The sequence below is a fragment of the Lynx rufus genome, unplaced genomic scaffold (assembly GCF_022079265.1).
Source record: "Lynx rufus isolate CCGP_SWC_20201006 ecotype Redwood Valley unplaced genomic scaffold, mLynRuf1.p SCAF_1, whole genome shotgun sequence".
Lineage (NCBI taxonomy): Eukaryota > Metazoa > Chordata > Mammalia > Carnivora > Felidae > Lynx > Lynx rufus.
The window spans coordinates 116,705,866-116,724,371 of record NW_025814823.1 but is presented as its reverse complement, the minus strand read 5'-3'; the positions used below and the strand labels follow the sequence as shown (position 1 = coordinate 116,724,371).

At 42.8% G+C, this 18,506-nt stretch overlaps 2 protein-coding genes across 5 annotated transcripts; both read right to left on the bottom strand.

Moving 5' to 3' along the window:
• Positions 1–4,395: 4,395 nt before the first annotated feature.
• ZMAT2 (zinc finger matrin-type 2) lies at positions 4,396–9,957 on the bottom strand. The gene is made up of 6 exons (XM_047085965.1): positions 9,850–9,957; positions 9,420–9,513; positions 8,218–8,341; positions 6,710–6,783; positions 6,126–6,271; positions 4,396–5,408 (listed from the first exon to the last, which is right to left on the bottom strand). Exons 1-6 carry the CDS (start codon positions 9,865–9,867, stop codon positions 5,265–5,267), a joined length of 600 nt encoding a protein of 199 aa, XP_046941921.1. The 5' UTR covers positions 9,868–9,957; the 3' UTR covers positions 4,396–5,264.
• A 773-nt stretch (positions 9,958–10,730) lies between these two features.
• HARS2 (histidyl-tRNA synthetase 2, mitochondrial) lies at positions 10,731–18,388 on the bottom strand. 4 transcript variants are annotated; one of them, XM_047085839.1, is made up of 13 exons: positions 18,158–18,388; positions 16,645–16,719; positions 16,008–16,127; positions 15,795–15,890; positions 14,699–14,824; positions 14,483–14,590; positions 14,128–14,226; positions 13,848–13,941; positions 13,087–13,214; positions 12,754–12,993; positions 12,456–12,572; positions 12,094–12,240; positions 10,731–11,532 (listed from the first exon to the last, which is right to left on the bottom strand). In XM_047085839.1, the coding sequence occupies exons 1-13, from the start codon at positions 18,263–18,265 to the stop codon at positions 11,473–11,475; spliced, it is 1,518 nt and encodes a 505-aa protein (XP_046941795.1). In that variant the 5' UTR covers positions 18,266–18,388; the 3' UTR covers positions 10,731–11,472. The 4 variants fall into 4 exon arrangements, with proteins under 4 accessions (XP_046941795.1, XP_046941804.1, XP_046941813.1 ...); XM_047085848.1 differs by having other exon boundaries at positions 16,645–16,797; positions 18,158–18,242; XM_047085857.1 differs by lacking the exons at positions 15,795–15,890; positions 16,008–16,127 and having other exon boundaries at positions 14,699–14,791.
• Positions 18,389–18,506: the final 118 nt, after the last annotated feature.

The window sequence follows — 18,506 nt, the reverse complement described above, 5'->3', positions numbered from 1 at the left end:
CGCGGGGCTCGAACTCACGGACCGCGAGATCGTGACCTGGCTGAAGTCGGACGCTTAACCGACTGCGCCACCCAGGCGCCCCGAGGACTTTAAGATACAACACAGATGAACATAGGGAGGGAAGCAAAAATAATATAAAAACAGGTAGGGGGACAAAACATAAGAGACTCTTAAATATAGAGAACAAACAGAGGGTTGCTAGAGGGGTTGTGGGAGGGGGAATGGGCTAAACAGGTAAGGGGCGTTAAGGAATCTACTCCTGAAACCACTGTTGCACTATATACTAACTTGGATGTAAATTTAAAAATAAATAAAAATAAATAAATAAATAAATAAATAGGGAGGGGGAACAAAAGAGAAGTCAGAACAAAAGTGGACAGAGAAAGAAAAGATACAAAACAAGAGTTAGTCAAAACCAGGAAAAACTGAAGAAAAAGACAAATCATCTCGGGGGGAAAAAAAGACTAAGTTATAAGATGTCCCAGGAAACCGATTTTACTTAAAATATAATAACCGACATTAAGGAAAAAAACAGTCAAATAAAATCAAGAAAGCAACATGGATCACACAGAAAGTTATAGATACAGAAGCAAAGAACCCAACATGTATTATATGTAGTCTCTGAAGAAGAAAAAAAGCAAAATAATGGAACAAATGTAATATTCAAAATTATAATACAAGAAAAGTTTCTGGAAATAAAACCTGAATCTACACATCAAAAGGGTCTTCCATGAACCTAGGAAAATTGATATGGAATGGTCAACTCTGAGATCTTCGAAAATCAATTAGATTTGAAAGAAAAAATCCCCCATGCCTCAGGCAAAAAGACAAAATCATTTAGAAAGGAAAGAATCAGATTGGTATTTTCACAATATACAACATATTCATACAATGTACAAAGAAAGGCAGCAAAGAAGTTTAAAAAACCAAGGACTCTCAAAATAAATAAACTTAAAACACTCAAGGAAAGAAATTTGAAGATTTTATATCCACCTGTCCTTCAAATACCAAAGCTACAAAAATCAGTATTAAACATGCAAAAACTCAAGAATACAGTATTCAGGAACCTCTCTTGAGGAATTTAGTACTAAAGAATGAGTTTCATCCCAATAAGGACTAACTAGGGGGAAATTCAGAAAACCTTACAATGGTGAGCATTAAATATATTGTTGTAGATCTCTAAAGTGAAGGTGGTAACAAGTATGGAAAAACTGTATGCAAATTGTTTCCTAAAAACAACATGACTAAGAAAATGGGGGAGAAAAGGAAAAACAGAGTAAAATAATTCTGTTATATAATAAGAGGGAGTCAAGCTATAGCTGACAAAAAAAGGACATCCCAAATAAGGAAATTTGAGGACATGAGAAAAGATACAAGCCTGACCATAACTACTGGAATAAAAACACAAACATTACCACACACCAAACATAATTTTAAAAGTGAGTCTTTTGTTTAGGGTTGTATTTTGTTTCTGGCACTACAAGACGCTCCAGGTTCATCTCTATTTCCTTCCCCAGTCCTAGCATCAGCCAATTCTCCAAGGAGCCTGGTTCCTGGTGTAAAGGGAGTTGAACATTCACTGGAGAACCAGTTGCTCTGGTGCTTTGGATAGGGCATTAGTCTTAAAATACTCTCCCCAAAGCTGATTACTGGGAAAATGAAGAGAGCTGGGGCAGTGGCAAAAGGGCTAGAAAGTACCAGCAGGTCCTGAACCACTTGAGTAGCTAGGAGATGCTTTACTTGAAGAAACCACTCAGCTACGGCCAATCTGGACACATCCTCTAGATTATACTATCTTGACTGGCAAGAAAGACTCTATAAGTCAACCAGAACAGGAGTGATCTAGTATGCTCTAGTGTCCAAAAATTGCTCTTACTCAGCCACTCGAAGTGCCCATCTGAGGACACACAGCAATGAGGACTCATGTCCCCTTTACCTGCTAGTAAGCTCTACCAAGAAGTTGCCTTCCAAGCTTATTCTCTATTACAGGCAACAGTCACCTGGTCCCCCAAGTCTCTGGACAGGCCCTCCAGCCCCTCTGCTCCCAGGACAAACCACAGGGAATGCCTGAGTCAGAAGAGTGAAATCTTTGCAAGCTGCAAGTTCTCTTTCAGACCTTACTAGGAACTCTAGAGCTAAACCAAAGAAAAACCACAGAGTTCCCCTCCCAAGTGTCATAATAGGTATTATATAGTATTACTTTTTGTTACTATTTTTAAAAATTTTAAACCCACATGAATATTCTATTCCTTTCATGTGTACTATTAAACAGCTAGCCTTTCTCTTCCCATTCCTACTTTCTCCAGTTAACCAGTTATAATTTCATTATGCATCTTCCAGACCTTTTTCTCAATCTATATATTTCACTGGACACACAATATGGTTTTATGAAGGGGGTTGGAAGTTTGTGGAAATCAGTTTGTCTGGTATTGTTTTTGTGCTTTTACTTAACAGTAGGTCTTGATCTTTCTTGTTAGTACACAGATCTAATTCATATATATATTAATGGCTGCACTATATTCAAGAATAAATGTATGTTTTATTTTAAATGTTAATAAACCTGCAGTAAACACCCTTAGAAGTATATGTACACATACACAGGTATGTTTTTAGGATAGACATGAGTAGAAATGCTAAAGTCTCCACATTTAAGACTTTGGAGGGGGGACTGTGGGAGAGGCTCAAGAGTCCCAGGGGGTGCCTGAAGCCACACAATGATCTGAAACCATCCAATCTTTTGTCCCCTAGGTACTTTAAAAGGCAATTCCACCAGAATGTAAATTCCATGACAGCTGAGCCTTGATGCCTTGCTCCAGAAAACAATACCAGGGCCTAGAACATGGTCAGCATCTCAGTAATCACTGAATAAATGAACACATGTAGGCAAGTCACAGGCATATTCCTCAACCAAAATGCAAAATTTCCATGGATTTTAGAAAGACCACAAACATCAAATAAGTTTCTCTTCCAGAGATTTCTGAGTTATCTGGGATTGCTCTGGGCTCCTAAATTTCCATCCCACCTCCTCACCCCACCCCACCTCCATCCCACCTCCTTTCTCCAACCCCACCCTCCACCTTTTCAAGTCACCGCCTTGAATCCCTTCATACACTCATTACCTAGACATACCCCTTAGAGACTCAAACCACTTGTTAGTCCCAAGAGAATTTAGAGAACCTGGAATTTAGAATTGCTTTTTTAGTAGGGGTGACTCGAGTTAAGATTCCACTGTACCAAAGAGGGAGGGAAATCCTGTGAAGACAAGGTGAATTAGATGATTTCCTAAAGAGTACTGAATCATGGAAGGAATTCAGCTCACTGATATTTTCTCCAGCCTGCCTTAAAAGGGTGAGCAAAACAGCCCTAACTACTACAGTCTGACTTGAAGGACCTGTAGAGCACACAATACTGTTAAGCAAAGAACCCACTAATCTGCCTGCAATTGGCCAACAAATATTGTATAAGATACTTTGAACCAGGCCTTGAGCCAGTAGATAACATTCATAACGCTCCCAGTGGCAAGAATCAGCGTCAGAAACAAATTAGTCAAATTATGCCTGACAGCAAGGGAATTACGTACAAAAGTCCAAATGAAAGAGTATAGTACTTTAAGGGATCCAAAGGTGACTCAGATGCTTCAAGGGGGCTACATGAGGCAGAGAACGTAAACAAGGCATATATGGTGGCAGCCTAGTTAACCCACAGAGTCCTCTTTTCAGGATACAGAAGTTTGTGTAACTATTGTTGGTTTATTTAAGGGACTGATTTTTTTTCTTCTGTATCCCTGGGACACACAGTACCCAATCCAGGGATTTTCAAAGCTTTTTTTTTTTTTTTTTTTTTTTTTTTAGTTCAGCAATCTGTGTGATCTAATGCTCAAGTTACACCAAAGTAGGGAAGGCAGTTTCTCAGTGGTTCTGAATGGGGCTGGGAGTAGGGATTTCACCATATCCTGGGGACACAATCTTAGCTGTCATACTTGGGGAGGAGGTACACTACAAGCAGAGGCTAGGGATATTGCTAAACATCCTAAAATGCACAAGACAGCCTCCAGAACAAAGAATTAGCCAACCGAAAATGTCAACAGTGCCAAAATCCAGTAACCCTGTGCTTAGTCTAACTGCAGATAATAAGGAACACACTAAGTTCAACCCTCAACTCTGCTGTTCCAAAAAAGAGACCAAAGGAGGCTAAAATTAGAGAAAAAGTTTTGTTCAGTCTCCTCCGGATACACATCCCATCAGAGGAAAATACAACTCGTGCTGAAGGAACCTAGGGAAAAAAAAGTGACAGGACTCAAATGAAGGGAGAAGAAAGAATAAGCTCTATATGTAAAACTCAGTGTATGAAGAAAAAAACAATACACAGGGAAGAATATGGAATGTTCCCACCAAATGTGAATAGGCCCAGTCAATGCCATTTATTATACATGTTGAACAGTCTCTGAGACCCAAGGGCTCCCATATGAAGTTTTTTTTCCTTTTTCTTTTTTGCATCAAACAGGTTCTTCCAAGAGCCTGCTCACAAGGAAGAAAAAAAAGAGTAATCCTCAATAAAATGAAACAAACAGGAAACGCTCAACAGTCTACATATGAAGAACAAAGGTTAAAAAACTCACCAGACAAAAACCACACCAAACACTCGTCCCATTTAATTTCCTGTTACATGCACTGAAGGAGCCAAGAACATCAGGCCCCAAGGCAGCAATGCTCTGAGGTTCTAGCTCAGGCTCCCCCTATGTGACAAATTCATGCACACACGCCCGCACATACCAGACCCAGGCAGAAATACACATGCATGCACAGGTGGCAGAAAACCAGAGGAGGTTGAGGGGGATAGAAGGCTGGTCAAAAATATGCTAGCAACTGGAAACTGGGGACCCAGAGAACCCTTCTGCTGCAGGCTAAGCCAAGAGCCAAAATTAAAACAAAGGGAGAACACAGGATCAATGTAGTATGCTCAGGTAAGAGGTTGGACAGATGAAGAGGGAAAGATGCAGGGGGAGTTTAGGGAAAGCAGCCTCAGAAGAGGTTTTTATTGGGAACTCAGGCAGAGGTCCTGTGACTCCAGTGACATAGTGAGGCTGAAGGAACATGCCACAGCATTTCCTCTGCATCCTGTGCTCTTTCCCAAAGTAGAGGGAAACCACAAACACCCACCCTCGAGCCCTCCCCATTGCCACTCTTAAGGACTTTCCCAAGTACCCCGGAAAAAAATGACCCCCCTCACACACAAAGTTAGCAAAGGGCCAAGCATAGAAAGCCTCAGTAACTCTTCTTGGTGGAACCAAAGCCAGAGAAGCCCATCACAGCTGCCATCTCATCATCCTCCTCAAATGTCAAGTCCTCCTCAGCCCTCCTTTTCTTCTCCTTCTGTTTCTCTTTCTTGTAGGCTTTGGCCTTTTCCTCCTAGGGGGGAAATCACTCAGAATCAGTTCAGACTCCTGAGCCAAAGATTGAAAGAGACAAGTGAGGTCAAGATTCCTTTCTATCTTTAGGAGAAAGCAGTTAAAGACAAATAAAATTTTAAGAACAGAAGAAAAGCCACACTAAAGATTATAAGAAACAGCAAAGAGAAATTTTAGCCTGTGAAGAGCACTTCTCAGTCCTATGTTCCAGGTTATCTCTGGTTCTTAAAAAAGGTTATGGAAGCAAAACCACATAATAGTACCTATCATCCTGGGGCACACAGCACATACCAGGAATTGGTCTATGTGCTTTGTGTAGATTATATATTAAGATCTCTAATATGGGGAAACCAAGACATGGAGAAGTTCTATAACTTGCCCAAGAGTCATAGCCAGTAAGTGAAGGAAACAGAATTCTGACCCAGTCAGGCTGGTTCCACATGCCTCTTGGGGACTAGGTGTATTTAATCCCTCCTGCAGTAAGAAAAAAAGTAAGTAGGCTCAGAGAGTCCACGAAAAAAGAATAGGTTTAGAGCCATATTCTTAAGATCATGAGAGTCCCAAACAAAGGCAGTAAAGGTTTCCCCCAATATAGAAAAATTCAGGATATAATTATCCTCTGGGGGTGGGAGTGGAATGAGGAAGAATGCTTCCCCATGATTCAGAACATAAAACTCAAAGCTAGGGGATAAAAGATGAAAGAACAGCAGAGCCTTACTTCTTCTCTGAGCTCCTTCATCCTTTCCTCAAAATCATAATCCTTCTGTTTCTCTTCCATCTTCTTCTTGTTGACTTCAAAACGTTTCTTCACCTGATCCAAGGTGGAACGTTCCACACGCATAGACATGCCCAGATTTCGCTGATCTGGGTGGGATCAACAGTGAAAAAGGTAATGTCAGTACATCCCCAGTCCCTCAAAGTCTTTTCTTGACATTATATTAAAAAAAAAAACTTCTCATAAAATACAAAGCAAAAATAATTATGGCTGGAAAAAACTCCGTTGGCTTTACTTGTTCCCAGAAGCAGCAGCTACAGATAGCCAAGATGCAAGTGGTGTTCAACTGCCTTTACTGAGCAAATGCATACCAGTGGGGACAGCTAGGCCATGGAAAAGACCATGGTCTTCTTGTTGAAAGCTTGAAACAGTGTCTCATCCAGGGCCTCCAGAAACATTAGATAATGAAGTAAAGGATGCCCTGTACTGAAGCAATTGGAGTATTTCTCAGGCATTAAAAAAAGATCCAACAGAAACTACCCTTTCCCCAAACCCAGCCCTAAGCATAAACTACCTCCAAGCCTTACGTTTCTTTCCATTAATGTGATCCAGGAAGTTGATGGAGTCCTTCACAACACAGTCACAGACATTGCAGTAATACCTAGCAAACAGAATAAATAGCACTTGTGGTCAAATCTAGCTATAAGAATCTTTTTTTTTTTTAGTTTTTTTTTTAATGTTTATTTATTTTTGAGACAGAGAGAGACAGAGCACGAACAGGGGAGGGGCAGAGAGAGAGGGAGACACAGAATCTGAAACGGGCTCCAGGCTCTGAGCTGTCAGCACAGAGCCCGACGCGGGGCTCGAACTCATGGACCGTGAGATTATGACCTGAGCCGAAGTCGGACGCTTAACCGACTGAGCCACCCAGGTGCCCCACTAGCTATAAGGATCTTAATGTTTTCAGCCAAGAAACTCCTATTTTTTAGGTAAATTTTCTTTTTACAAGAAGGCACGTCTGATTTTCATAAAGCTTTATCTCTTGGAAGAATATGGTAGCCAACCTCCATGACGCCAAAATTCCTGGTATTCCTACCTTGTGTAGTCCCCTCCCAATTTGTACTAGGGTTAGTCTGTGACTAAAAGAATATGTCAAAAGTGATGCTATGTCACTTACAAAATAAGGTTATTAAAAAAAAAAGTGGCTTCTGTCTTAGTCTGTCCGTGTCTTACCCTGGGGAAGCCACTATGGAGCAGCACTATGGAGAAGCCCATGGGGCAAAGAACTGAGGCCTCTAAAGCACTGCCACGTGAAAAAGCCTTCAATCAAATGATTCAGCTCCACTTACACCTCAGATGAAGGCAGACCCACCAGACACCTATACTGTAGCTTTGTGAAACCCTGAGCCAGAACCACCTCGCTAAGCCTTTCCCAGATTATTTAGACACAGAAATTGTGAGCTATTTGTTATTTCATGATGCTAAATTTTGGATTTGTTAACTTACAAAGTAAGAGAGAACGAATACAAGAGGAATGACGTTAGTGGATTTTCTAAGCAATTCAGACATGTCATTCATTGCTATCTGTTTTGCCCTCCTGCTAGAAAGACTAAGTGAACATGGAAGTAGTAGTGGTGGGCAAAAGAATAAAGAGTTGTTGTAAGACACTTCTTACCATGGGAGGCAGGTAGTCAGGAAGAAGGTGTATAACCAAGCAATCCATAACAACTACAGCCTCTGCAGCCAGTCTGGAACCTCAACTCCCTTTATTCAACAGCTCCTAGGCTCCATTCTATCTCCACCTAATCTCTCCCCTAAATATCTCTTCCGTAGTTCTTTTCCTCATTTCTTCTTTAAAATATTAAGTAGCACTTACAGTACTAGTATGAATAAGCCTACCGAGTGACTCCTCCTAGAGACACTGTTATGTTTAGTTGAGACCTTGGGGGAACAAAGAAAAACAAACTTTAAGGTAGAATTGTAGGCAACAAGGTTGTTATCCTGGGGCCAGGGAACCTCCTCAACACCTGCTAAAAGCAACAAAGAGTTTATTATACCTATTCCTGGCTCCTGAGAAAGATGAAAAGTCACTCACCCTCCCATCTCTGATTGTGGTGTGGTCTTAGTAATGACAATTGTCTTCCCAAGCTTGGATTCCAGGTCCACCTTGTAGTCTCTATGCCGGAGGAGCTCCCTTTTGACTGGCTGCACTGGTTTTCCTAAAGTATAATAGAGGAGAAAGTTTCTTCAATACTTCAGTTCTTGAACCAGAAAGGAAAAGAAATGCATGATACCCAAAATACAGGTGTCTACTCTCATTTCTTTCTTGAACCCAAAGCCAGGGACACAAGGAGCACTTCTAGCAGCACCAAGACAGAATCTCGACACAGGAAAAATGATAAGCAATCCCTAAACTATGTACAGCTTTTATCCACTTTAAAGCCAACAAGTCTAAAAGCAAAGTTTTTTTATTGATTAACTGAATTGAAAGGAGGAGTTCTGAATTTTCACAAAAAGCGAACTTTTAAAAGAGCAAAGACACTTTCAGACAGATACCCCAAGCATTAACACAGAAAAGAATCTTCACAGGGCTGGGGAAAATTTTTAAAGATCAATATTCAGGAAATACCTGTTATGTGGCTGACACTACTGTACAAATTACATAAAAACTAAAAGGGTTAGTGTGTACAAGATGGTGTGAAACTAAAATGAAAGAAGAATGTATACGTTTGAAAACAGAAAATAAGACATTTATTTTTGTACAGTGGAATCTCTATCTAGGAGAGGAGCACCAACTCCCAACACTGTACATAGGGAGCAGTACTACTGAGCATCAGCTTAAAAAAAAAAAAAAAAAATCACACACTCCTTAGTAGTACCCTTGCTCTTCTCAGACTACAGGGAAAGGTCTTAACTGAGCCAGTTCTTCTTCCCCTTAAGTGACTTCAAGGGAAAGAAGCCAGCCTCAATAGCAGAATGCACAGCAACAAAATACTCCACTTCTTTTCTGTCACTACTAAGGATTCCACTCTCTTATCTGTACTTCAGGAAAGTACGAAATGAGCCAAGCAAAAGGAGAGCAAGGAAGTAGAAGAAACAGAGGGGAAAACACCTCAAAACCGCTTCAGTCCTTCTTCTTGCTCTCATTTTATACATTAAGAACTCAAGGGGCAGGGAGGCAACGCTCTGCCAGAGATTACACGGCGTAAAAGGTCAATGCATTTCAACTCCCCACCGGCTCCCAGCTATGGCTTCGCCTCTACTATACCCACAGCCCTTGACGGAGCAGGCACGCACCATCCTTCTTTTCTCTCTCTTCCGTGAGCCTCTTCTCGGCAAGCTTCTCATATTCATCTTTGTCCCACTTTCGGCGAAAGTCCAAGTTTTTCGTCTGTAGAGAAAAAAGCGCTCAAGATTCGTCGCTAATCACGTCCGACCCCTAGAGAAATGGAAAGACCCGCGTCTACGCGGCACGGCGTCCCGCGGACCTGTGGAGAGCGAAGACTCTCCAGACCACACCAGACTAAGGTAGCCTCAGGACCCAAACCCAAGAGACCTCCGCGATTCCACAAACCCTGAACCAGAGCCCCACGGGGCAGCTCTTGAATCCGGGCCATTACACCACAAGGAGGTGTCGAGAAGCCAGCCGGCTGCAGGATATTCCGCACTGAGAAGCCACCCTCTGCCCCCCGCCCGACCAAAGCCTCCACACACAGACAACACCTACCCCGCTGCCGGACGCCATCTTCACTGCGAAGTGAATGGGAAGCCGGAAAATGACGTAAAAAGCGGCCTTGAGCCGTAAAGCAGGCTTGCCCTCCAATAAGCTCAGAGTCTCGTGTTATAAACGAGCTAAGGACTGGAGGGCTTCTTAAACAAGCTTGTTGGCCCCTCCTCTGACCCAAGAAAATGACGCATGCGCAAGGGGGGGGTTTTGAAGCAACACGGAAGTAAGGATGCCTACAAACGTTTCTTTCCCCAGGCTTTCAAAACGTGCGTTGAAGGGCTGATTTAGTTCGACTCGTCTATTTTACAAACGAGGCAACGGTCCAGATCAGCGCCCTCTGATCTAAGCAATTTTGCGTGCGTTTGCCAAGAGTTTCTAAGTTTTCGTTAAGGCTGAATCGGTTATCAGGAGTCCTAGGTGTCCCATTTACCTGTATGCACTAAAGATACGGTCCTGACACCACAGTGTTTTTAAAGATTGCAGCCTTCCCAACGCACAAATACAAAATTCTTTTTGCACACTCTCTCCTTGTTTTGAAGCAACGCTAACACCCTTTGGTTAACTCATTTTTCCTTAAACTGAGGAATCTTACAGTCTTTCAATCTATAGGGCACAATTTAATTAACATGATTGGACTTGGAAAGGCCAGTCATCAGCAACTCTGTAGGGTGAAGAACTCTGACAGATGACTCACTATGTGTTGAGTTGGGGGTTGAGGGGTTAATGGGCAGCAGTCGGGAACTATGACTGCTCCATTCACTGAATACAGAAGCATCACCCCAGGGAGGTTGCTCCTAGCTCTCAGAATTCTCTAGTGTACACTCAAGCATTTTCTATGGTCTATGCAAACCAATCTCTTGATGACAAATCACCCAAGCTACTTCATTTAATATTTTATTTAATACATTATCCAATCACTTCTAGAAAGGTCACCTCCATAGGAGAATATGGAATATAGTCAGAGTAGTAATTCTGGCACAGGAAATGGTCTCCAAAATCTCAAAAGATTAGACCACTGCATCAAGTCACCTATTAAATTCAACATTCAAAATTACTAAACAGACAGCCTCAATCTATGTGGATGGGCTAGAGACATGCCATATCAATATGAGCACTACTTTGCCCTCAGGATAGCATCTCTGTCCTCAAACAAAGGAGAAAGTAGCTGTTCCCCCTTCTTTGCTGTCTCCCAAAACTCCCTGGACAGGCCAAGGGCAGACTGTGGACAAATTCCCCACAATCTGGTTCAGAAGCCACAGTAGAAGGCTAAGATTCTGACTTTTGGTCTCAATGGTCTCAGCCTTAGGCAACTTTCCTAGAGCTTTGCTAAAAGCAACCATCTCAGTACCCATTGGCAGCATTCAATGGCACTTCAATTCTGCCTCTGCAGTTAGAGCATGTCTCTTTCACATTACCAGCTATCTGCACCCATGCAGAATAGCTGCTTGCACTAGCCCAGGAGTCCTCAGGGCCTTCCACAGTTCTGTACCCAGAAAGGATGGAGGAGGCAGAGGAACTTGTCACCCAGCCTGGCCAGCAGTTGTGAAGTCCATCAGCAACTCAGTTCTAGAAGAAACATTTTCTAGAAAGAGCAGCAGATGGCAATCAGGCAAGAGTCAAGAGTCAAGACTCAGATAGTCGCTTCTGAATTTCAGCCACAAGATTTTCCCGTTTAATAGCCACCTGTAACATAAAAGAAACTTCATGTGACAAACTATAGAGTGATACTAGATTCTTAGTCACTGCTTTTCCAACATGCGTTTTACTCTGCATCTGCTCCCACTACTTATGCAACCAACAGGGAGAAGTATGGGCTCCAAGCTGGAATGGGCAATGTATGCCCTCAAGAGATTCTAACACCTGGGGCACCTGTCTCGCTCAGTGAATAGAGCATGTGACTCTTAATCTTAGAGTTCTGAGTTTGACCCCCATGATGGGTGCTGAGATTACTGAAGAAATAAAATCTTTAGGGGAGCTTGAGTAGCTCAGTCATTTAAGCATCTGACTCTTGATTTAGGCTCAGGTCATGATCTCACAGTCTGTGAGGTTGAGCTCTGCACTGGGCTCTATGCTGACAGTGTGAAGCCTCCTTGGGATTCTCTCTCTACCCCTCCCTTGCTCACCCACTTGCAAAGTATGCTCTCTCTCTCTCTCAAAATAATTAAACATTAAAAACAAAAACAAAAACAAAAAAGAATCTAAGAAAGATAGAAACCCTTGGTGCCTTCCATTTCCCCCACTCACCTCCTCCCTGCTGGCCACTGAACGAAGCTTGATTATCCCTTCTTTCATTTCTTGCTCACCAATAATGACCACCAGTGGAATGCCCATGTCCTCACAGTAGTGCAGTTGCGTTAGTAGTTTAGGGTTGTTTTTATACAGCAGCTCTGCCTGAAAACAGTGAAGACAGAGTAAGGGGCTGAGGAATAACCACACTACTCAACCCCAGGAACAAGCATTGCCAAAGAAATAAGTACCTAACCCTTCTACTAGAAGACACTTTAGTGAAGACCAGAAATTTCTTAAGTTCCACCTTGCATAAGGTAGAAATGGCCACCTGAATGTCCACATATACCTAGATGACCTGGATATCAGATTTATCATACCTTGATCCCAGCATCCCAAAGTTCTGCAATTAGCTTCAACCGTTCATGAAGAAAGTTCTTCTGTGGTGTGGCCACAAACACTTGGGTCTCTGTAGTCCGTATCTTCTGACCAAAAGTCTGATTAAAGAGAGAGGAAAAACATAAAACTAATAAAAAAAAAGCCAAAACTTCCTGTGCATCAGAAACTTAAAAAAAAAAAAAAAAGGACAAAAAGAATCATCAGAAAAACAGTCCCACTGTATATCCAAAAACATGAGTTTAAGTCTCTAGCCCCACTCCACCCCAACCTAAGACCTACCTTCATCCTCTGCTCCACAATAGAGAAGATTCGCTCTACCCCAATACTGAGTCCCACACACGGCACCTTGTGGCCCTTGGGGTCAAACATGCCCACCAGCTTATCATAGCGTCCACCAGCAGCCACACTGCCCACATTGAAGGACTCCTGAGCCTGAGTCGGGGTCTGTAGTAGCACTGCTTCATAGATTACTCCAGTATAGTAGTCCAGGCCCCGAGCTAGGCTTAGGTCAAAAGAGATCTGTGGGAACAAGGCTATAGTAAGTCCCAGAAAACACTCAGGACCCTGAGAGCCCCAAAGCTCAGCAAAAGGTCCACTGCCAACTCAGCTTACCTTCTCAGCAATTCCAAATAAAGTCAGGTATTCAAATAGCAGCTTCAAGTCCCCCAGGCCATCTAGAGCCTGCTTGTTCTGTGATAGTCTAGGATCCTGGAACATTTGCTCTATCAAGGAAACCCCACCTAGGGAGACATATGGGGAGAAATAAGGTCTGTGCTATTCACCCAGATTTGTTTTATCCAAATTTATTCCTAATTTGTTCCAGCCAGTCCTCCTTACTTTATTTTTTAATGTTTATTTACTTGTTTTGAGAGAGAAAGAGAGAGTAAGCTCTCACAAATGCATACAGAAGTGGGCCAGTGGGGGAGGGGCAGATAGAGAGGGAGAGAGAAAGAATCCCAAGTAAGCTCTGCTGAGTCAGTGCACAGCCGAACTCGGGGCTCGATCCCATGACTCATGAGATCATGACCTGAACCAAAATCAGGAGTCAGACACTTAACCGAATGAGCAACCCAGGTGCTCCTACTCCTCTTCATTTTCTTATTAAAAAAAACAAAAAACAAAAAACTCAAAAATAAATAAACATTAAAAAAAAAATTAAAAAAAAAAAATCCTGATGTCTTATGACCAGACTCACCTCTGCTTTTGCCATCTGAGGACACAAAGTGGTTACACTAAGTAAAAGTGAAATTAAATTCAGGCCAGGTTCTGATGTCACACATCTTCAGAAAGGAGCTGTTTCAGAGGCAGAAGTTTGTACACCCATCACCCTCACTGCACTTCTATCACATAGCCCACAAAACCCTGGTTCTTACCATGACATTGAACATAGTCCCCAATTCTATCAGCCACTTCAGGAGCCAGGCCTTTCTTTGCCACCATCTCATGTCTCACATCTTTCCAAGATATCTGTGCAAACACCCAAATATTAGCCCAGTTCCAAAATCCTTCTTTATCTAACTGGAAATGTCATGAGTACCTAACATTATACTCAGCAAAGTCAGAGGCAGCTCAGGAAATCCAGCGACAGGGGTATAGATTTGAGGGCAGGCAGAGACTCGGATATGGTCTACTAAAACATGTCTTTTTTGTTACCTTGTCTAGTTTGTCTATCGAGGAGCAGATGGCATGGAACTTGCTTTCAGGAACACCGCAGACAGCAAACATCCCATCCAAAATCCGCCGATCATTGACCTGGGAACTCAGTGGAAGTAACACAAGTGCCACGTCAATGCCCTTTCCCTCAAAACAATGGCAGTCCCTACTAGCCTGTCTCATAAAAATGACAGAAAAAAATTTCATAGGATGACTATATAGATATAGATAAAATTAAATAACTGTTCTGAGAAAATGCCAGATCTATAGGATTAAAGGCTGGGGTCACCTATGTTTTAGGACATAATCAGGCCAAATCCAGATTTTTCCCCTCAGTCCTTAGCCCTGGTCTCACCTTAATGATGAAGTCCCCCAGCTGCAATCCACTAAGAATTTCACACATGATCTTCAAACACTCTGCGTCAGGGATCATAGGATCAAACTGACCAGCAATGTCAAAATCCTACAACAACGAAAAAGATGGGGGAAAAAAAATCTTCACTGAGTAGCCAGTTCTCAGGTTGTAGCCTCCCAAACTATCAAACCATGCTGCCCCCATCAGGTCACTTACACACTGGCAGAACTCCCTGTAGCGGCCTTGGACTATGGTTGGGCTCTCCCGCCGCCACACTTTTCCAACATGGTAACGTTTCATCTTCTTCACCTTATTCATGGCCAGATAACGAGCAAAAGGGACCTCACATAAATAAGTTAAGGAGAAAGGATACTACATCCAAAGCTTAGGCCCAGTGTGTAGACATTTGAGAGGAACGGGCCATTATCAACTGGATCTCATCCACTAGGATGAAAACAAGGACCTTCTCTGTCTTGTTTCCCACTATTCCCAATGCCTAACAGTGCTTGACATTCAATATATATAAAGGAATGAAGGAATCTCTCCAAGCAAAAGTGCAAGTTCAGTAAAAAGCAGGAGAAGCTGGCCTACTGGCCACTGAATGAAACAGAAATGCTCCAAGAACTTCCAAGTATGGGCTATTACTTCCTATTCAGATCAATTCTCAACCATTTCAAAATAGTCAAGTTTCAGAACCTGGATTTCCTTGCAACTATGTCGATGTTTTTTATTTTTATTTATTTATTTTTTTTTTTTTTCAACGTTTATTTATTTTTGGGACAGAGAGAGAGCATGAACCGGCGAGGGGCAGAGAGAGAGGGAGACAAAGAATCAGAAACAGGCTCCAGGCTCTGAGCCATCAGCCCAGAGCCCGACGCGGGGCTCGAACTCACGGGACGCGAGATCGTGACCTGGCTGAAGTCGGACGCTCAACCGACTGCGCCACCCAGGCGCCCCTGTCGATGTTTTTTAAAATAGAGGTCAAGAACCACCTGCCCCTTCATGACCCCAGACGCCTGTTTACAATGTACATTGCTGAGCCCCACTCCAGCTATAGAATTAAGAATATCTGGGGGTAAGGGCCAGAAATCTGTATTTCTCCAGGCTTCCACAAGAGATTCTGATACATAATGAAGTTAAATGACAACACTCCAGGCCAGGCTCTGCTGGCAGAATTGCTTTCTGGGAGGAACTAGAAGTAAAGGCTGCTGCAAACAGACGTAGGGGGCCCAGAGGCACTTTTGTCCCTTTTGTCAAAGAAAGTCGTCTGGGTTTGGAAAGAAATGTCAGTCTCCAACACTTAGAAAGATACAGTAAGGTCATAGCGCAGGGACAACAGCTCTCCACCCTGATCCTTCAGATCATAGATGAGCCCAGAGTCCTCTCCATACTTCTCAGTGAGCATTTCCTGCAGGGATCAAACAAAAATGCCACAGTTCAAAGGACTCCAAAACACAGGCTAAAAGTTCTTTCAAAAACTGAAGACACGTGAAGAAATGGAGTCCCAAAAGTTTTTCCTTCTTACCTTTAGCTCAAATGCAGGAGTATCTAACCTCTTTGCTCCATGACGTTTAAAGCAGCCAACAACCATATCAAGAATTTTCTCCCTCACAACCATCTGCTGGGGACTAAGATCTCTGGTGCCCTAGAAACCAATAGGAGCCATGGCCAAAACAAAGACAAAAAACAAGTCCATTTAAGACAAAGAGTTAAACAACATCTATAATCGAAGGTCTGAAGTTGAAATCTCTTTGAATTCAGATGAATGATCCTCATAAATATCTCAAGAATAGGGAATTTTGGGGGCACCTGGGTGGCTCAGTCGGTTAAGTGTCCGACTTCGGCTCAGGTCATGATCTCACGGTCCGTGAGTTCGAGCCCCGCATCGGGCTCTGTACTGACAGCTCAGAGCCTGGAGCCTGTTTCAGATTCTGTGTCTCCCTCTCTCTCTGCCCCTCCCCTGTTCATGCTCTGTCTCTCTCTGGCTCAAAAATAAATAAACGTTAAAAAAAAAAAAAAGAAAAGAATAGGGAATTTTTTTTTTTTTATTCATCTAAAAAGACATTAAAAGGGATTAGGAAGAGACAAGCAGAGCAGAAGGAAGAACTGAGGGCAGTCCTCCAAGGAACCCTAATAGGACAGGGTAGGGAAAAGGGCATTACCTTTGGGGTCTTGATGATAAAATTTGATTTCTCTTGTTGTGGTTTCAGTTGGGATGTTAACATTGCCTCTGCAAACTGTCAGAAAAAGGAATGTGAGGTGTGCTCCTTTCAAGACTGTCCAGACCTGTGACACTTCTGGCCCTATGTCCAGACCTACAAAGACATTTGGCCCTGAGCAACAGGCAGACTGAACAATGTTTTATCTACTCCAATCTCAGCCTCACTCTAAAACATATGTTGTATGTGCATTATATATGTAATACATATGAGGTCAGGTCTTTATCATAGTTGTTGTTTTTAAATGTATTCACTATATTTGGTAATTTTAAACATCTGAAAAAGCTTAAGCACCTGAGAACAATGAAGGCACAAAACAACCCACCACTACCACCGCCAACCATCCAGGAGTAGGGATTAGTATGATCTACAATTCTCAATTCCTACTCAAAGAGCAAAACCATAAATTTTTAATAAGATAGCAGCAGTCATTAGGCTTAGAGACATGGAAAAAGCAACCTGAAGACAGAAAAGAACGAGCCCAAACACAGAACATGCCCATGGAATGAACAGGAATGGATATCCAAATTTAACTAAAAAAAGCCAGATTGGTAGGATGCTGTGACTGAAAATTAATAACAAGATCTGAACCCTGTTATTTATGATAGCAAAGCCTCTGCTAGGGTGTTTGACAAAGTAAAACAGATTCGGTAGTTTGTTTATTAGCAGAAGACTGTATGCTCCTTTCTGAAATATAGAGGGTGTGAGAGTTCCATATTTTGGCGGATTCTCTCCTCCAAAGGATGACAATCCTTCCTCTGCAATTCCAAAATCCTAAAACCTCTAAAAACCGAAAATGTTTTTTTGTTTTGTTTTGTTTGTTTTTGAAGGGATGGGCGTTGCTCATTTTGAGGTAAATTCTAATGTGAACTCAGCCCACTTATGGGCTTCAGTCATCTCACTTAATGGGAATATTCATATACTTTGCTTAAGAATGTGTTTGACTCTGGGGCGCTTGGGTGGCTCAGTCGGTTGAGCGGCTTCGGCTCAGGTCATGATCTCTCAGTTCGTGAGTTTGAGCGCCGCATCGGGCTCTGTGCGCACAGCTCAGAGCCTGGAGTCTGCTTCAGATTCTGTGTCTCCCTCTCTCTGCCCCTTTCCCGCTCATGCTCTGTCTCTCTCTGTCTCCCAGAAAATGAATAAACGTTAATAAATAAATTAAAAAAAAGAATGTGTTTGACCCCAAGAGGTTCACATATGGGATTGTGGACCTATATTATAAATGTATCCGTAGATAAATCATTTAACCTAGCTTACTGTTTCCTCAACAATAAAATGGAAATAATCACAACCTCTCAAGACTGCTATGAGGATTAAATGACAAAGCATCTAAAACGCTTAGCTTAGTACCCCTAAACTACTCAAAAAACCCTGACAATACTAATGGAGTGCAGGCCGCGAATCCCTGCTCCGGATCTGGAGATCCTGCCCCGACAGACCACTCAGCCTGGCTCACCTGGCTATGAAAATGGACCTCCCTGATGCACACAGCACGGGGCGACCGCAGAAGCTGGCCAAACAGTGAAGCCCAAGCCCTCATGTGCAGGAATCCGAACGGGGGCATCGTGTAGCAAGAAAGCCCTTTTCCGAGACCGGCGCCAAAACCTGGGAACGAAGCAGGTCGGACCCAGTAAGGGTGCAGAGCGCTGCAGAAGGTAGCCCTAACACCCTGGGAAAGAGAATACTTCCGCACCTTCCAAACCCTACTGGCTGGCCCCGGACCTCCCAGGCGCACGCCCAGTTTCCGTACTTCCGGTAGTAGCCGGAAGTGATTTTGTGCTCGGCGGAGGCTCTCTAGGCGTGTG

Excerpts from the sequence above, each read along its gene's own strand:
- ZMAT2 (XM_047085965.1), bottom strand. Across the intron at positions 6,272-6,709 it reads TCACATTAATGGAAAGAAAC|ATCAGCGAAATCTGGGCATG; the intron begins GTAAGGCTTGGA and ends GATCCCACCCAG. Across the intron at positions 5,409-6,125 it reads TGAAGGAGCTCAGAGAAGAA|GAGGAAAAGGCCAAAGCCTA; the intron begins GTAAGGCTCTGC and ends TTTCCCCCCTAG.
- HARS2 (XM_047085839.1), bottom strand. The coding sequence starts at position 18,265 with ATGCCCCCGTTCGGATTCCTGCACATGAGGGCTTGGGCTTCACTGTTT. Across the intron at positions 14,227-14,482 it reads TGGGGGACTTCATCATTAAG|GTCAATGATCGGCGGATTTT; the intron begins GTGAGACCAGGG and ends CTGAGTTCCCAG. Across the intron at positions 12,241-12,455 it reads TTTGGGATGCTGGGATCAAG|GCAGAGCTGCTGTATAAAAA; the intron begins GTATGATAAATC and ends CACTGTTTTCAG.